At 35.5% G+C, this 20,000-nt stretch overlaps 1 protein-coding gene across 13 annotated transcripts in view; it reads right to left on the reverse strand.

Moving 5' to 3' along the window:
* Positions 1–2,146: 2,146 nt before the first annotated feature.
* Positions 2,147–20,000, reverse strand: part of LOC124421970 (rap guanine nucleotide exchange factor 2-like) — a 125,863-nt gene continuing 108,009 nt past the window's right edge. For 7 of the 13 annotated variants that reach the window (XM_046957775.1, XM_046957776.1, XM_046957784.1 and 4 more), the window contains 15 exons: positions 16,088–16,300; positions 15,646–15,998; positions 15,105–15,566; positions 14,713–15,005; positions 14,336–14,639; positions 14,007–14,238; positions 13,584–13,888; positions 13,240–13,424; positions 12,891–13,102; positions 12,526–12,757; positions 12,113–12,412; positions 11,672–11,989; positions 9,949–10,065; positions 5,967–6,209; positions 2,147–3,801 (listed from right to left, as the gene is read on the reverse strand). In XM_046957775.1, the coding sequence (XP_046813731.1) occupies positions 3,770–3,801; positions 5,967–6,209; positions 9,949–10,065; positions 11,672–11,989; positions 12,113–12,412; positions 12,526–12,757; positions 12,891–13,102; positions 13,240–13,424; positions 13,584–13,888; positions 14,007–14,238; positions 14,336–14,639; positions 14,713–15,005; positions 15,105–15,566; positions 15,646–15,998; positions 16,088–16,300 (3,801 nt within the window). In that variant the 3' untranslated portion in view covers positions 2,147–3,769. Of the gene's footprint in view, positions 3,802–5,966; positions 6,210–7,741; positions 7,895–9,948; positions 10,066–10,561; positions 10,683–11,671; positions 11,990–12,112; positions 12,413–12,525; positions 12,758–12,890; positions 13,103–13,239; positions 13,425–13,583; positions 13,889–14,006; positions 14,239–14,335; positions 14,640–14,712; positions 15,006–15,104; positions 15,567–15,645; positions 15,999–16,087; positions 16,301–17,160; positions 17,711–20,000 lie in introns of those variants that run through there. The other 6 variants (XM_046957786.1, XM_046957778.1, XM_046957777.1 and 3 more) reach the window with 6 other exon arrangements.

The raw sequence follows: 20,000 nt of genomic DNA on the forward strand, positions 1-20,000 counted from the left end.
ATCGTATGTACATACACACATATATATATATATATATATATACGTATGAAAGGAGCGCGTCAGCGCGTAAGAAAAAAACAGAATTATCTTGAATTTTTGTTTTCTTTTGTTGTGTTTTTCTTTTTTTTTTGTTCTATTCTAAAACCGTCTCCGTCCGCGTTATTCTCCTTTTCTTTTTCTTTTTTCCTTTCTTCTACCTCTTCTTTTTTTCTTCTTTCGAACGCCATAATTACGAAGAATCTTATTTTAACGATGGACACGTTTAAGAATTCTTTCAAGAACGTTGAATAATAATAATAATAATAATAATAATAATAATAATAATAATAATAATATTTTAAAAGTTTTGTTTGCGTCTGCATGTATGAGTGTACGTATACGTGTATGTAAGTGTATTAAGATATGTACAAAGATATATATATATATATGTATATTATATTTTTTTCCCGAGGAATCAAGTCGGTTAATATGGCCGTCTTGATTTCTCGGGGGCGATCGAAAAAAAAACGCGTCGAAGAGTAACACAGTCCTTGTGGATTTCGAATGAATGTCTTTTCGTAAAAAAAAGAAAAAAAAAGAGAAAGGAAAGATGAGGGGAAGAGAGAGAGAGAGAGAGAGAGAGAGAGAGAGAGAGAGAGAGAGAGAGAGAGAGAGAGAGAGTCGTTAAATACCCGAAAAACCGTCACGTTGCGTATGATAAATCGAACGAGAAAAAATATTAACTTTGTGGGGAAATGGAAAAATGGAAGGGAAATGATATCACGATGAATGCGATAAGACGAAAAAAAAAAAATTGGAATGTCAATAGTCGATGACAGAGATTCGAGGATCCAAGAAAGCACTGTGTTCCTCTTTGGAACGTCCTCGTTCCGCGTTTGACAGACAATCGCAAAACGGTGCCTTCGATATTTTAGGCCCTTTTTTTGCTTGATAAGCGCATATTATTATGTCACCTATGCATAAAATTACGCTTTTCTCTTAATACTCGTCGAAAGGAGGTCGCGAGTCTAAGTGCAAGTGGGCGAGAATATATCGATATCTATATATATATATATATATAGACTGATAGCGATAGTCGTACCGACGAAACAAACGATTTCGTTTGAAAATTTCGCTCCTCGATCGGATTTCTTGCGATTTTTTATCTCTTATTATCTCTAGATGTCTGTCTATATTTAAGGTACGATCCGAATAATGAAAAATTAAATTAACTTTAATTCTATCTATATTATTTATTGATTTTTATTTTGTCATTCGAGCCATCAATTTCAACGAAAAATTTGTTGTTACGTAACGTTGAATAAATCCGAATAAAAATAAATGATAATATTCTCTCTCTCTCTCTCTCTCTCTCTCTCTCTCTCTCTCACTCTCACTCTCACTCTCTCTCTTTCTTTCTCTCACTCTCTCTCTTTTTAAAGTTTTAAAATATTCAACGATATCGATTTAAAAAAAAAAAAAAAAAAAAAAAAAAAAAAAAAAAAAAAAAAAAAAAAAAAAAAAAAAAAAAATATCCTCTTGAAAATATTTTCAAATACAACACACGATTTATCTTTCACAATTACAAATACGACGATATTTCCTTCTATACGCGAAAATGTTATATGAAAACTTTACGAAACCACTCGTATTATGACCGTGAAAGTAAAAGCAATCGCACGCACATTTATCATCGATCGTACTCTCGGTCCCACTTGTTTAAATGTTCACCTTCTTTTTGTTTGTTTGTTAAGAAAGTTCTTTGTACTTGATCGCGCCAACGCTAAAAATTCAACGTATCTCAGGCGGTAAAATTGGACTTCCATATTAACCTTAGGAAATGTATAATAACTATAATAATAATAATTAATAATTAATAATTAATAATAATAATAATAATAATAGTAATAATAATAATAATAATTATAATAATAATAATTAATGTCCCCTTGTGTGTGTTGGGCGTGTACGTATGTACGGAGCACGAACTACATATCGAAAGTCTAACAAAGCATTAAATCTAAAAGTTCGCTTTTTCGGAACGTCGAACCTTCGAAACTCGGCGTTCGCGATAATACAATAATAATTCGATAAAGTCGATAGAGAAAAATGTTGAAACTTTAAAAGTTATCTTCTTTAGCTTATAAACCTTGTTAATTATTACAAGTTGAGAATATTTCGCGCATATATATATATATATATATATATATATATATATATATATATATATATCGCCAGACACGAGAGAATCCGTTAGACTTGGAAGAGTAGGAAGGTCATCGATCTTAAGGATTTCGAACGATAAGCTTACACGATATATATCTCTATCTCATTTTCAAAATTTCTTTTCTTTTATCTTTTTCATTTTTTTTTCCTTGTCCTCTCGCGTCGTCGTCCTTCTTCGGCTAATGTCTACGTAAAGTCTAAACGCTATTTACACCAACTTATTCGTCTATATTTAAAGATGAAGGAAGAATGGTGGTGGAGGGTGAGGTGAGGTGGGGTGAGGTGGCGGGTAGAAAGTAGATGAAAGGAGATGGGGGTTGGGATCGACCGCCAGAGAAGGTTCACGGGCAAGTCTAAAGGGAGGGAAGTATACTCTTTAAAAGCTATCCTACAAAGTATTATAATACAGGATACGCCGTCTCTTTCGTATTATCATCGGCGATACGCGTTATATATATATAACATCTTTGGACTCGATTTATTACACATTTATATAGAATATTACTTATAATCGCTCATCTCTTCTCTTCATTTTCATTTTCATTTTCATTTTCATTTTTTTTTGTTTCTTTTCTTTTCTTCCTTTCTTTTCTCTCATCGATTCGTGTCGAGAGCTTACCGACGACGGCCCGACGATGAAGCTTTCCTTATCCTTTTCGTATTTCAACATGGAAAGCAAAACAATATGAAAGGAGCAAAAGAAAGAGAAAGTAATCCATGCTAAAGAGTTTCGCCAGCTTACGTTCACACGATTTCGCATATCGCGGAGTACGACTTACGCGCATTTCTCTCTTCTTTTAGCGATTTTCGCACTGTTCCCTTTCTCTTTCTTTCATTCATTCATTCGTTCACCCATTCATCCATCCATCCATCCATCCATTCATTCATCCTTCCATTCATTTATTCATTCATTCTTTCTTTGTCTTCTATTCATCAGAACAAATGTCCTCGTCATTCTTTTTTTTCTTCTTTCTTTTTTTTTTCACTTGTGGAAGACGAGCGCTTTGCACTGCTCAACGAAAGTCATCGTGCTTTCATTTTTCTTCCTTTATTTTTCTTCTCTCTCTCTTTCTTTCTTTCTTTCTCTTTCTCTCTCTCTCTCTCTCTCTCTCTCTCTCTCTCTCTCTCTCTCTCTCTTTCTCTTTCTTTCTTTAACTTTCAATCTATTTTAAGGGCAAAAAAAAGAAGAAAAAAAAAAAAAAAAAGAAAAAACCAGAGAAAGAGGAAGAATTCAAACGTATCTTGAGATTCAATTATTAGTATCCATCTCGCACGATCGAGCTCGTTGCTAACTTCGGACTTGATGCTGCATCTTTCCTCGTCCGTCGATAATAACGATCGATTGAAGATCTATGTGACAAAAGACAAAATGTTTACGAAGTTGCATCGCTCCCGCGCAATTTCGAACTTCGCCATGTCTCTCCTAATTCGTTCTTTACGAAACGTTTATTGAGAACGTTTCTCGTATTTCTCGACTTTTCGATCCCCGACGAAAGGAAATCAGCATTAAGAAAATTAACTATGGGATGGCCGGGTCTCGTTGCTCGGCATGCTCGTCGATTGTTTATACCGCCGACACTTGGGCGTCCTCGTCATCTGGAACATTTCAAAGATACTTTAGACGATTTTGATCGATCGAAGGAAAGAAAGAAATAAATAAAGAAAGAAAGAAAGAAAGAAAGAAAAAAAGAAAACGCTCGACGAATACATATATATATATATATATATATATATATATATATATATATATATATATGTATATACATATATATATATCGTCGCGCGGGAAAATGCTTTTCGATATCTTTTATTTTCTTTTTTTTTTTTTTAATCTCTGTCGTTTCTTATTACATTTTTCTTCTTTTTTTTATTTTATTTTATTTTATTTTATTTTCAAAAATTTCAACGACGATCTTTTTAAACGTCATGACAAAAAATCGAAAGAGGGTACTATAAGGTCGATTTTATAAGCTGCGTCGTTAACTACGTATCCACGTCTCCGAAAACAAGAGAAAATAAGAAGAAAACGAAAAAAAAAAAAAATTAAATCAAAAATTATGATCGAGACCGCCGAATCGAGAGACGCTAGGATCGGGAGGGGAGGGGTGAATGAAAGGAAAAGACGTGCAGATTGGGCGCAAGCAAGCGAGCCATGCCGCGGCGTCATCACGCAAATAGGAGAAAAAATGATACGGATAGCTCCTCTTCTGTGTTCGTTGTGTGTTCTCATGTGTATATATATATATATATATATATATATATATATATATATATATCGCTGTTAACGACACTCGTGAATGCGGATAAATATGTTTCGCGATAAATATTATATGAAGGCAAAGAATGCAGGAATGAGTACGATCATATAGGAATAATTCATACGATTTTCGGTGAGGGGTGGACGATGCGAGGTAGGATAAAAAAAAAAAAAATAAAAAAAAAAGAAAAAAAATTATTCGTGATAAGTATGCATATCGAAATGCTTTCAATGGGATGCAATATGGTATAGTGTACGATGCTCACACACAAAAGAAAAAAAAGAAAGAAAATTTAACAAGTAAACATAAAAAATTAAATCTCTCGTTAACGAGTTATAGGCAAGCAGCATTTTGTGTTGACAATTTAACACTTTTGGTTTAGCAAGGAATTATTTACAAAACCGAACGAGGTCGTTCGAACGATACCTTTCCACACATATAACATAATATTTATGATGAAATTATTATATTATTCTCTAATTGATTGATAACGTAGTAATATTATATCGATGACTCACATTAGTTCGCCTTTCTATAAAAATAATTTTAATAACTTTGTTCGATGTAGAAGATGAAGAATCGTAACTAAATAACGATGTAAACTGAGGACTTCGTGAAACGTAATCGGAGGGTAACCTTGTAAACGAATACAAACGAAAAAAAAATATTTCAAAGAAAAAAAGAATAAATAAATAATAAATTAATTTAATCATATATATATATATATATATATATATATATATATATAGTTCACGCAACTACTAATTACATACGTTTCTTACGTTATCTCAATATCTGCCACAATACTCGTATCATCTCGCTGATGCTTTATTAAGTGCATTATATGTATAGGTATATATGTGTATATATATATATATATATATATATATATATACATACACACACACACACACACTGTAATTATAAACTGCAATCGACTATCAGACTTGATAACTATAGACAAGCCCAAAGCATCTCTACGGAGCTCTACGAAACAAACTACGATTGAATAAAATTCCTTCGAGTCGTAAACGATACACAACGCCTTTCCACTGTTGTCCTTCTCCGTATTTTCAAAGTTACCCTTCCGTTGTAAATGGCTCTGAAAATAACTTGTCTCTGAAGAAAGTTGGAACTGTGTCACGAGTAAGATGGAAAAGATAGAAAGAATAGAGAAATCTCATTGATTGACGATCGGAGCCGATCGTCGTCATATATAGAGTATGTAGAGAAAGAGAACGAAAGTATACACATACATATATATACATATATATATATATATATATATATATATATATTCGTATATATTCGTATACATTCGTAAGAGATCATTCTCGTGAATGAGAAAGTACGAAAATAAAAATGATAGACGAATAATACATGAGTAATATAGACACGTGTAAAAGTGAACGTAACCAGTCACGTAGACGCGTTTATTTATGTAAGAAAAAAGAGAGGCGCGAAAGTAGAGGGTGCGAAGTATTCGATTGTGTGTTGTAGTACCATCTTCGTGATCGGTCCGATAAGTAACTCCTTCGTGGCTGTGAGCACGGCCGAGCCTGTGTAATCTTGCCATCTGCGCTGCGACTTTGTAAGCCGGTGGTTGGCGGCACTGACTACCACCCATGCCGGCCAGGCCGGCTCTCATCGACGCGTTCGACGTCATCGTCGTCATGGATGTAAGGTTCGTCATAATGGTCGTTGTCCCTGCGCTTGGTGGGCCCTGGACTCCGGCCAGACCGGAACCTGAAAACCCTCGACTTTCTTTCTCTCGATTCTCACCACCAGCAAAGAAACAACAACAACAACGCAAAAACCTACGCCTCCCTATCTATTCTATTTATTTTCTTTTCTTTTCTTTTCTTTTTCTCTATTCTCCATTAGTATCGCCAGCAAATCAAATCAAAAACCATTTCGTAATACCATGTCGAATCGTCGAAGAAATCCGCGATCGGGATCCATCGATCCGTCGAGCGTGTTTCTTACTGTAACGACTTTAAATCTTTATTCAATTTTTATAATTCTCAAACTGATGGTTAACTTATTCCCTAGGATAGAAAAATGCGTGATCGATAAGAAACATTAAAAATTTATTCATACGATAACGAAACAATTTAGTTTAATAAAATACAAATAAGAGATTCCTTCCGCCATTTTCTCGAAAAGTATGTCAAACCGGTTAACTTTTTTATGGCGCCCCGAAGTTCCGTGAGTTAGCCGATACAGTTACAACTTCTTTTCAATTATATAGGCCAATATATCCAATTACAAAAGTCGTAACAGAGGAATCACGCTAGCTCGAGATCGAAATCGGGAATAAGCGAGCGGATTTAACCGCCAACGCTCGCCACGATTCACCGTTGTGTCCGACCAACAAAACAGAAAGAGAAAGAAAGAGAAAGAGAGAGAGAGAGAGAGAGAGAGAGAGAAAGATATATAGAAGAAAGGTGATTAAAAAAAAAAAAAAATACATGGAAGGAGACCAACGCGTACACGGAAAACCGTTCTCCACGTGGTTAGTACCCTGAAAAGAAGGCTTCGTATTCCGTTAAAGAGACCGAAGAGAGCATGCACCACGCAGAGATAAACAGTAAAATACCGAGATGCAACACGTTGCAATTTTCTATAATAGCACGCAACCAGCAGCACAAAGGCAAAAGGCGCGAGCAAGGCAAGCAAGCGTATACGTATAGATACATACATATATACATACATACATACATACATACATAATGCAATAATGTGATGGGGATGCACTAGCATTCCTTCGGCAGCTATAATTTTATCATACAGGTATTAGTTAATTTGTTATGTAAGCTACCTTTTTCCTTTTCTTTTTTTTTTCTTTTTTTTTTTTCTTTTTTTTTTTTTACTATCAATCAAGGTCCATATTATAATATCGCTCATTATGATGCATACAAACGAACAACACATTGGCTATTTGAAAACATCCCTACAAAATTGATTTCAATATATGGTAATGATCATTAAGCTCGTTAAAAAGTCTATACTTGAATTAAAAATATAGTTATATTATATATATATATTTTTTATTTTTTTTTTGAGCCCATGTTCATTGCAGTCATTAGAGCGATTTATTTGAAATGAAATATATGGAATTGAAAGGAAATGATAGAATGAGAATATGAGAAAGAGAGAGAGAGAGAGAGAGAGAGAGAGAGAGAGGAGAGAGAGAGAGAGAGAGAGAAATCAAGAAAATAAAGATAAAGCGCAATAGCAGCATTGAAAGAGATAGCAGGTAGACGCAGCAGACTCACCTTGAGGGGTTTGGGGTTCGTGATGGTGATGATCGTGATAATGTTGGTGATGATGATGATTGTGGTTGTGATTCTGGTTGTGGTTGGCAGGAAGCGGAGGTAACACTGCTACAGCGTGAGGAAACGGTGGAGCACCACCTCTCATAATTGACCCTGCACCATACACAGAGGCCACATACGATTGTTTTCTTTTTAAACTATCTTTTATTTTTTATTCTTTTCCTTCTTCTTCCCCTGTCTTTCTCCTCTTTCTCTTCAATGTTATAAATCTCTTTGTTTTTTTTTTCCTTGGATTTTGTATATACAGGTATACATATATGTACATGTGTATATATATATATATATATATACACACAACAAATAGACGGATAGAAGCATGAGCCACTTTTTGGATAGCAAATGTAAATGAGAAATGAGACGGCCGCGCTCTTTTTTCGTTTCCCGTTAATAAAAATGACGGAAACGTATAATATATTACAAAATATTTTTTTCAAGTGCAAGAGAAACGGCAGGTCGTTTGTGCTATACAAAAACTGAATGTTGTAATAATATTAAAAAAAAAAAAAAAAAAAAAAAAAAAAGCTAAAGCGATGATTTACGCAAGCTATTTCCAAGAGGTATGTTTTTAAAAAACGATTGAAAAAAAAATAGATGCGAATATACAAGCTGCACGTTCCTTTGTTCTTTTATCGATATTTCCAATACAATAATATTAACGAAGTTATTATACCAATAGAACTACGCGCTAATGAATGTCCCCAATGTCATCAAATTTACAAGCGATACATACATACATACATACATATATACATATATACATACATACATACATCCATACGTTTTAAAATTTCGAAATTGTAAATATATAATTGCAAAAAATAAGTAAATTATTCTAATTAACTTTCGTTTCTCATCTAAGAAAAAGACGTAACATCTTTATTGATTTAATTTGAGAGCAGAATAAAAAAAAAAAAAAAAAAAAGGTTATTGAGAACAATTCGAAACGTATGCTTTTAAAAACACTCATAAACGATAAAGACATACGTATTTTATATTAAAACCTTTTTTTGTCCATATTCAGATAAAAGACGTAGAATGGAGCTTGTAAATTTGATGATAAGATTTAAAATAAATCCTGTACACATGTATATATACATATGTAACGATGATCGAACTTTTTCACGAAGGTGAGAAAATGAAGATGTACGGGGGGGCCATGGGACATACGTTTCTTCGAAATTAAAACTCGACCAGATCATTCAAATTCGACGAAGGATTCATATAACAGGGGGGGGGGGGAATACTTTTGACAAAGGATAAATATAAACATTAAAAAACGATCGATATTAAATTAATAATTAAAACGTTTCTACAAATCATCATTCGCGTTTCCTCAATACGTTACTCGTGTCCGCGCATTAAACGTGAAAGAAAATGTTCGAATGATTAGATTCAAAAAGAAAAAGGAAAAAGAGAAAGAAAAAAAAGAAAAACAAAAAGAAAAGAAAAAAAAAAAAGAAAACACAAAATTCTTCATGTAAATACGTAATTCAAAAGTTTCGTGTAATAAACATAACCGTTCTCTTTTACAATACCATTGAGATCCTTTGATCTTTGCATGTATCATCGAGTTGCAAAATTGAGCAAATAAATGCGAGGACACGTGTGTCGGACGAATTGACGCGTCGATATAAAACAAATTTTCATGATAATAATAAAGGGAGATGGGGGCGCGAGGCGGGACCCAGGGGGGTCGGGTAGGTAGAGGAGAGTAATCATCGAAGACGAAAGTTTTTAAAGTTTTTCGATAAAACAAAAAAAAAAAAAAAACAAAAAAAAGGATAAATCAATGAAAAAAATAAGAAGGCAAAGACTTATTTAACGGTGCATTAATTTTTCTCTATCATACGATAAATATACCGTGTATTATAATATACGGTATGAAGGAAAAAAAAAAAGGGGGAAAGAAAAAAAAACGAGAAATCGGAATTTCAATGTAAAATCTTTAGTGACTGAAAGGTGACCGTTATAGAGTAGATTATATCGGGCGTTAAATAAGTCTCTCTCTCTCACATCTAACGAGAACAGTACCACAACTCGTTTCTAAGAATACTTTATACTCACTACACGATGCTACGGAATGGAGGACGATAAAGAAGTCACGAGCACAGGATCGTTCGCCTTCCTTATCACGTAAAATTACGTACCTTGCATGGCGGAATGCCGTCTTTGCGGTGGTGGCGGACTGCCACCTGCCTCTACGCTGCTTCCACTATGACTGTCCAGTTGAGTACTGTGACCGCTATCACTGCTCGTCACTGAACCTACGCACACGTCCCCAAGACACTTCCATCACTAAACACGTTCGAAATATCCAAGTCCCGTCCTGCTGCGGCCGCTGAACGCGCTCACTCTTTTTTCTTTCTTTCTTTTTTTTTTTTTCTTTGTTTTCTTTTTTTTTGCAATTTTCTCTTTTCTCTTTTTATCTTATCGAATCGATTCTTTTTCTTGAGCGGGGGGTAGGATGGTCAGAGATGGGAAAAGGTCATCCACGCGCGCGCGCGCGCGTGCACACACGCTGCTAAAAGCAATTGCTACTCTAAGCTTTAACAAAAGAGGCAGAGACAAGCTCGATCATAGTAAGAGATCCTTTCGATTTCTCAATAAACTCTATAATACACTACGTTCTAATTTGCAAATATCAAAAGAGAAAGATATATATTTTATATATATATATATATATATATATATATATATATATATATATATAATAAAATTAATTAATAACTAATTTATCAATATGACAACTACTATATATATATATATAGTGTTAAAAAAGAATGGATATAATACTCATCGATGAGATCTCAAAGCCGTCTCTCGTTTAATAAGTTGACGTAGATACGCGCGTGCCTCTCATCTCAAATAATCTTTTTTTCTCCTGAAAACGAACGAAAGACGTGAATTCACGCGATTTCCTCGTATGTCCCATGGTCAAAAAAGAGAGAAATAGTTAGAATGAGGGAGAAAAAGAAAGAGAAAAAGAGAATGATATAGAAATAGAGTTAGGAAGGGAGAAAAAGTATTCTGGATCTGAAGCGAAGAAAATCAAACGCTTCGTATCGGGATAAGGATCGAGGTGATTTTGTTACCTAACGGCTGATCGATAAAAAAGCGCGAGCTACGATAATAATACGGCATAACAATATGCGTATGTGTGCGTGTGTGTGTATGTGTATGTATGTGTGTATATATGGATATAAGAAACTAAATAACATGGAACATTTATGAATTGCGTAAACGGCTGTGCAGCGTGCAGACAAAATGGACTTCCTCTCGTTACGAGACCTGACCAAGTGTATGTTACGAGCAATGATAAGGTGCGTGGATGGTTGGTTATGTCGCGAGATGCATGCCCGTTATATATATGTATATATATATATATATATCGTGTAGAATAGCAACTTTCAAATCGAAACTGTCCAAGTTAAAATTTTCATTAACATTCATCGAGTAACTTTCGTTCCAAATATCGATTCGCTCGTTTCAACGTTCCTATATTATTAACGAACAATAGTTCAATTTGATATTAATATCCCCTATAAATTTCGTGGAAACATTTTCATACATAATTGGCAATACGGTAATTGATTTCTAAAACAGTTTCACAATGCGATTACGCATAATGGTTATTAGATTAAAAGTTGCCTTCAACGTAAACGCATGTAATATGATTTACGAAGTGAACGAGGAATTGAAGAAACATTGGACAGCTGTGATTAGAATCAGTGAAGAGTATGAAATAAACGAACGATATGAAAAATTTCGAATAGCGTGAAATATATACGAAAATAATGTCTACTTTGCTAATACTTCTCGGCAGCATCTCGTTCCAAACCATTCGAAGTGGATACGATAGATCTAACTTACCGCTCGTTAAGGTTTTCCGTAATGGTTGAAGATTACTCAGACTTGTGACACTGCTACTCTCGGCACTGAGATCAACCGGTGGTGGTAAACTCGAAGGTGTATCACTGTGCGATCTTTCGTGCATCGGAACTCTACTACCAGAACCAACTCTTCTCGGTGCACCAGGACTTGGTTCAAGTCCACTAGAGTGCAATGCCAATCCAGGTACTGGAAGGGGTGGTGGACAATGTTTAGGTTGATACGGTCGAGTTTTGTGAGGATCTGAAAGAGCCAACATCTTCCTTACTGCCTGAGGTGAGGCAGCTCCGAACTTTGTACCTAAGAAAAATGAAATATTACGGATATCCCGTTTAAACGATATAAACATATAGATAATGTCGTAATTATGTAAATAATGTAATAATCAAGGAAGTTTTCAATCATTTTATAAAGACAACCGACCTTGTATGCTCTTTCTTCCCTCGCTCGTGCTACTGGCACTACTCGTAGTTGAAAGCGTGGGAGAAGGATGCCTTCTCCCTCGACTTCCAGTGAGTGGTACCGCTGCAGCAATGGCGACAGCACCGGCATGAGGTTCACAATCGACGGAAAGTGCGTGCAATCGTTCCTCGTCGGTAATAACTTTCATATTAGCGAGATATGCCTTTACTCTTCGTACCATTTGTGCTTCTTCGAACATTTTCTTCGGATTTGGTGCCGCTGCCGATTTCTTACGTCTTTTAACCGTTGCCGTTTGACCACCTATACGTTTTTACGAATTTTATTAATACGCAAACGTATACTTGCAAACGAATAACATCATGATATAATCAATTAAATTCTTTTCCAAAGATTATCCTGGATATATTATATACCTTGATTACCCGTTGTCATTTGATTCAATGCTACCATCGCGGAACTCGGTGGTTGTCCACCTCTTTCCAACATGGTCAATAGATCGTACGGAGACGAACACATATTCGTCAATGTTCTGACCTCTTTAGCGATCATTCTGAGCTTTTCGAAATTCACTAAACCTTCTACTCTAGAATCGTTACCCAGATGAATAAAGGTCAAATCTTTTTTGACTACAGGATAGAAGGGTATCTATGTGATACACAAAGAGAAATATAATCGATTAATATAATGCAACGCTTTCGAAAAAAAAAAGAAGAAAAAGAAAAAAAAAAAAAGAAAAGAATAAAAAAAGATTGTATATATATTTATAATAATTGCTTACGATCGGTGGTTGCGTTTGTTCGGACGCTACTAGTTGACGATATTTACTCATGTTACGACTAGGATCCATTAACTCTTGTAAATCACTGAATAATCTCTGATATTTACTTGGCAGTTTTTCCCAAGATGCTCTCAACCTCGACACCGCGCCATGACCAAGACCAGATACAATTGCGAACATAGAATTAAAATTTTTACATTCTTTGCATTGTCCTATAAAGGAAAATCAGATTAAAAATAAATCAAGGGAGAAATTTCAATTATAACCCAAGTCCTCCATAAGTATATCCACGGAGGGTTTAAAAAAAAAAAAAAAAAAAAAAAAAAAAAGAAAAAAAAGTAAAACTTACGAGCTATTTTTATAAATTGTTTTATAATCTTGCTACGGCGTACAAGATTGTGCTCGGAACAAACTTCCGTAACGACCCAAAACATTTCTCTATTGACTAGCTCCGCGAACTGACTGAGCATTGGTATTCCGTACCTGCTCTTTAATTCAAATAAATCGTCCACATATTCTGTAGATTCAATTTGTCTGTAAAATATACAACGATTATCTCCTGATGTGATATAAAAGAATAAGAATAAGAAAAAAAGAAAAGAAAAAAAAAAAAAAAAAAAAAAAAAAAAAAGAAAAAAAAAAAGAAAAGAATAAACAGAAAAATTCGAAATAATTTCATAAAGATAAACTCACCTAAATATACTAAAATCCTGTAGAGTTAATTGAATGGCTACCTCCACAGCATTTAATTGTAGAAAATGTACTTGAGATTCACGTATAAGTTCCGGCGCCTGTTCGTCCGCTACTAAAGTTTCTGATATACCGTTAGTCTTTAAATAATAACGCGAACTTAAACCGATTCTTTCTGCAAGATTTTGCAGCTGCTCTGGTAATCTTCGCTGCTTGATCATCCCACCTTCGCCAACACTCACTTCCGCCAAAGAGAAATTCGAACTACTTTCGGTGATACCAAACTCCTGTAGCGCGAGCATTACCACCTTGAAAAAACAAAAAAAAAAAAAAAAAAAAAAAACAAAAAAAAAGAAATGAGCGACCGATATTAAAACTAATCGTATTATACAAACATGATGTTCTTTTTGATATAACTCAAATTACCTCATGCGCCGTTGTCTCTTTGTGAATGAGAAGATATTTACAAGTTTGATCAGCCTTGTAAACCTTTAATACGTGTTCCGGATAATCTGGTGCTCTAAGATCATCGTAACAATATAATGATGTAAGATCGGGATTACTTTTTGAATGATATAGATTAGTTGTAGTTTGTGAACCGCACGTTCCTGGCGGTGTATGTGGTGGAGCGAGAGGATCATCTAAGTGCACACCATCGCTGTAAAACAGAGAATACAAATTATCAAGTTTTAAAAAATATTTTTGAAATGAAAATATATAAAGTATATAACATAATCATATCTTATAATACTAACTTGATTGTATTCTTTGGCAGTATATTCATTTTCATAAGTGCTTTTTGTAATCTCCGTTTAGGTCCAAGAGTCATAAATCCTTTATGCTCCTTTTTAGCATCCTTACAAGGAGAAACATTACTATCTGTTATTAAGAGATGTACTCCACCTACTAAAGGATTCAAGGGATTTACTGGAGTTATAGGATCAACATGAGTAGAGAGTCTTGCGCGTGGATCAGATTGAAGTCTAGGAATTTCTGGCTTATTTGCCCTTCCTCTTGGCCTTGGAGAATTATCCGGCATTTGGAGCATTTCTTTGAAAGCTAAACAGAAATAATCGAACGTTAAAAAATGATCTATATTTAAGGATAATTATTTCTGCAATAAAAATCTTACCAAGAAGATTAGATTTTACGGTGATACTGAGATGAGTCGAACTCCTTAGAATTTCCAATGCTTTGGCATGATTAACATGTTCAAAGCTTTGCCCATTCACTTCCAAAATTTGATCGCCACGTTTTAAACCGACATCCTCAGCCTTCGATCTCTTATCAACTTTTGAAATAAAAATTCCAAAACCTCTTTCATAACCACCTAAAATGCTAAAGTGGAGAATTTCATCTCTGTTAGGCCTTGCTAATGTTACATTCCGCGTCCTTGCTTTTGCCGCGCAGGCAATATTTAATAACCTAAAAATTTTCAATATAAGAGGTATGTATTTTTCGGGAAAAAAAAATTTTATATAATCATATACTTGCGATAATGATATGATAAACTTATCGTCTCACCTCTGTTGACCCTGCATTTTTTCTCTTTCTAATCCAGCTTCAAAGGCTTCTAAAAATTCCATCATAGCTGGATCCGTCTCAAAATCCGTAAAATGATTATTTACCCAAAGTAATACAACACGCGCAACACGATCTCTGACCTGAGCTTGGTCAAACCACTCTAATAATTGGCTCGCAACTAATAAAGGGCTATCGATAAAAGTTCGATGAGTTAATAAAAAATCTTCCACATAAGTGGGATCCGTAATACTGTTTTCTTCGATAAGTTGTAACATTAAGCGCTCGGGAGTTGCTCTAATCACTACATGACCCCGGCGTACACCACCATCCAAGGCGCCTCGTAATTCTGTAACTAATGTCACCCTACCATTCTCTTCGTGTCTTCTCGTATTTTCTTCACCTTGATGCTGAATTCTAAAATAATCTGCTTGTGTGACACACACGAATTGGCAATCGTCACATCTGAAACAAAACTCTCATTCTTATATCTGTAAGAGATCATAAGAAAATTATATTTTCTATAACTGATCTCTATACTCACTTTGTCCTCATAACACCTTGATGCAGAAGTCGATCCATGGTAGGTAAAATACCAAAACTATCTCCAAGATGAAGCTGTTCCACCTCGCCATTACTGTGTTCAATTTCAACAGTACCATTAATGAGTACACTCCAACTATCCAATTCTTCTCCGTCATTTAATACAACCATGCCAGCTCGTTCAACCACTGCAAATACCATGACAGCGCACAGCGCTCTTCTTACAGCCAGTGTCATATTCGTGAAGGCCTTTAGTTGTTGTGTAAATTCTAAAAGTGTCTCTATATCTTCTTCTGTTCTTTCCACAGGATCTTTTTCTAAACATTCTCGTACAGCATCACGAACATTCAAACTCTAAATAAGTAAAGAACATTCTTATTAATATTAACTTTCATACAAAACTATTTCAATTAGAAAGATATTAACAAGACGATAATACATACATCCATACTCTCAGCCAAATCTTCTTCCTCATCGCTGTCTACTATAGACTCAACAAGACCAGAAAGATCAACCTCGTCTGCGTCCGCATCCAAAGAACTTTGTACAGATGTCATTGTGTCTGAGCCACTGTACGCAGAACTCGTATCACTTGAATGACTACTCCTATTGGATTTTTGATACAGCTCCGGCCTACCTGTCAGACCTTGCGAAAACTGAAAACAAAACAATTTCATAATATTTAACAATTAATCTTGAAAAATATCCATAAGTATGAATAATATCAATATGAAATTATATCTATTTCTACAAAGGCAAAGAGAAATTATCATTAATTATGTTTGGGCTTTTTCATCTTTCCAGTTCAATTAATCTAACGTTGTAAAAAGTTAAAACAAACTGTTTACGAGATCTTTTCCAATTGAGAAATCAAGTTAAATGAACTATGTCCTGTGTACTTGCAAATAACAGAAGAAAAAAATCCTAATCCGATATAGAATTTCAAGCGATAACTATTCTTTAAAATACATTTTAATATAAAATCGTAGTGAAGTAGAAAAAAAAAAAAAAAAAGAGAAAAGGAAAACGAATAATTCTCCTTTATGTACTTTCCATCTGTCAAACGTATCGATGAAAAAAAAGAAAAAGAAAAAAATAAAGAACCTGTCATGTTAGGCATAATCTCTGAAAAAAATTAACACCGTAAATCATTGTTGTTGTCTCTCATCGGAATGCAAAAAAAAAAGAAATGTTTTTTTGTTTTTGTTTCATGGTATATACCATAGGCACATTAAGGAAAATACCAGGAATGGGCGTGATTGGGATGAGCTGGTGTTAAATATGTTAGGTTAGGTTTCTGTAAAGACATGACATCACGCATGCAACGAGAAGAAGATGATGATACAGACGCGCCGCCGTTCACGCATACAGGCGCGCGTGTCCAAACAAAACGTCGCGACATCTGTCATCTGGAGGAACGCCGTCGTGCCTCGCCGTACCATCATCACGGTCACGTCTCTCAAAAGAGATTCATCGTATGATCGGCTAATTACGAGGTCATTTCGATCAGACTCACTTGATACATGCCAAAGGCATCCATGGTGTTTTCGTAACAACGATGATATTCCAATCGAGTCAAGGAACTGAACCTTTTTCCTTCCGAAAAAGAACGACAGCTATTAACTAGCCGTTCCCGTTTCCTTATTAAACGACTCTGCCTTCTCTGCTTCTTCTTTCTTTTCAACACTATCGAGTAATAGTTATTTCACGATTAAATATGATTTAAGATATATCCATAAGAAACGTGGACATCTCCGATGTAAATTCTAACGCGTCGTCGTTATTAACAAACGTTCTTCCCTTGATGAAAGGTACGACGACAATAAAAATATCAATGCCATACGCGTGTTTCTTTTCTCCCGCGGTCCCCGAACACAGTCCTGATACACACCCACGAGAGAGAAAGAGACAAGGCTCTTTGTGCGCGTTCCGTACAACTCGTGGCGCGAGTAATAGTATCGTGGCCTCACAGGCCGTCGACTTAGTGCAGCGAACATGGGACTGCGGTTCCTTTCCTTCGGAGACGCGACCGATCGACTTCGGCCGCCTTCGACGCTTTTCGGCCTTCGTAGGAGCGCGCGCGCGCCATCTGAATGGAAATTTCGATGCAGCATGCCGCAAGGCGGGAAAAATCGGTAAAGCAGACTACTCTTTCGGAGGCTTGGAGGGACGGTGGGGGGGGGGGAGGAGGGGAAGAGCAAGTTGTTCCTTTTTTTTCTCTCGCTTCTTTTTCTTTCCTCTTTTTTTTTGCTTTTTTTTTTTTTTTTTTTTTTGCTTCTTTTCCGGAAAATGAAATTTTATGCGCCGCTATTTTATTTCTTTTTCTTTTTCTTTTTTTTTTTTTTTTTTTCTTTTTTTTCTGTCTTTTCTTTACTCCCCTATTATGAAGAAGAAAATATTCTTTTTTTAATGCGCGAATAAAATAATACAATCAAAATAAAATAATTCTCGTGTGACTCGATAATGCAACAGAATGAGCGTATGATAGATAATGTTGTGAAATAAGGGGAGGCAATAACGTAAGAGAGGCAATATATCGATCCGTGTCACTACGTAGTTAATAGTTTTGGCATCTGAAGCGTGTATAACTGTCTCATTGGAACGGAGAAGAGTTGCTACTTGCCCGCTCCCATCCTCTCTCTATGTTTTCGTCTCTCGATCCCCTCCATCCCACTATCTCTCCCTCTTTCTCTCTCTCTCTCTCTTTCTCTCTCTCTCTCTCTTTCTCACTCTCTCTCTCTCTCTCTTTCTTTCACTCCTCTCTTTCTCGTCGTACCACCGCCCCTCCCCCCACCCTCATTCACTGACATTCCCTTCGAGAGCGCGGGAGATCACGTGACCCGACCAACGAGAGTATTGGCCACTCAGGTCCGTCTCAACGGGGGGTGCCCTTTAATGGAGGGTGCCACCTGTAGCTTCCGAACATTCTCCGGGCTCCCGATAGCAATAGATATTTTTTTCTTCTTTCTTTTCTTTTTCGTTTTTTCTTCGAAATGCCTCGATCTTTTATTTCTAAATGTAATAACATACCCTTTATATCTATTTATCTAACTATCTGCCTATCTATCTATCTTATCTATCCATCTATCTATCTATTTATCTCTCTTTCTCTCTGTTTCTTTTTCTTTCCTTTCTCATATTCCAAAGAGAAACGATTGACGATTCTAAATCAATTGACAATTTTTTTCAAGTAAAAACTAAATTATTGTACGAAGGAATATATATATAAATATCCGTTTTAGTGTAAATAGATTACACAACTTTCAGATTCCGATAATTCATTGGGAGAACGTCGATCGAAACTTAACTGCGCCGGCATAAAGTTTTTCACTTAAAACTTTCCAATCAAATTCTCGTACGTCTATCAAAAAACGATGAATTCGTCGATAGTTCGAATCTCGGATGAATAATTTTTCAATCGTGGTTCATGGACGTTGACGAGTTAACGGAGAAACGAAGGAAGAAGACGATAATAATGACTTCGATTGGTTTTCGATTTTTTTCTTTTCTTTTTTTTCTTTTTCAATGTGTAATAATTAAAAAAAAAAAAAACACACACACACACACACCCAGAAGAAAAAATGAAAGAAAGAAAAAAGAATAACGCCTGAATAAGCCTTGCTGTTCTAAGAGAGAGAGATCGATTTACAAACGCAAACACGTACGGAGAAATGATATATATCTCATTGACAATCATGAAACTGATAAAATTGAATTCGTAGAAATTAACGAGAGCTAGCGAGAATTATCGAGCAATTTATATACATCAGTCGTCGTATTAGAGAAACTTGATTATATTACAATGAGTTTAATTTAACAACGACACCTGAATTGATCTTGATAATCTTGTCTTCTTTCGTCGGAAGTTAAAGAGTTAGTGTGTTACTCTTTGCTAGGCAAATGCTATTGTGTGAAAGGAGCTTAAGAAAACCGAGGTTGGTCAATCGACGCTCGCTCTGCTTGAGGGAGGTGCGAGAAGGAGAGAGGATGGATACGAAAGCATAAGAGAAAGAAAGAGAGAGAGAGAGAGAGAGAGAGAGAGAGAGAGAGAGGGAGAGAAAGAGAGAGAGAAAGAAAAAGAGAGATTGAGAAGAGAACGTACACCGGTCCGCTCAAAGCATCCAGCAGCAGCCAGCAAGCAAGCAGCTCGAAGAATGAGCGCTCAAAGGCCACTGCCCGAGAGCCGTATGATTTATACGAGCCGTTATATCTCGCGTCTCTCGACTCACTTTTCCCAATGTCCCATACTCTCTTTAAAGAAATAGAAAAACTATTTCGAATTGTCAAAAATTGTCCAATTGAAAAGAGACCGTCCAAATAATATCCTCGTACTTATTATTTTATTCTTTATCTTTC

The sequence above is a fragment of the Vespa crabro genome, chromosome 2 (genome assembly GCF_910589235.1).
Source record: "Vespa crabro chromosome 2, iyVesCrab1.2, whole genome shotgun sequence".
In the NCBI taxonomy this organism is placed as follows: Eukaryota; Metazoa; Arthropoda; class Insecta; order Hymenoptera; family Vespidae; genus Vespa; species Vespa crabro.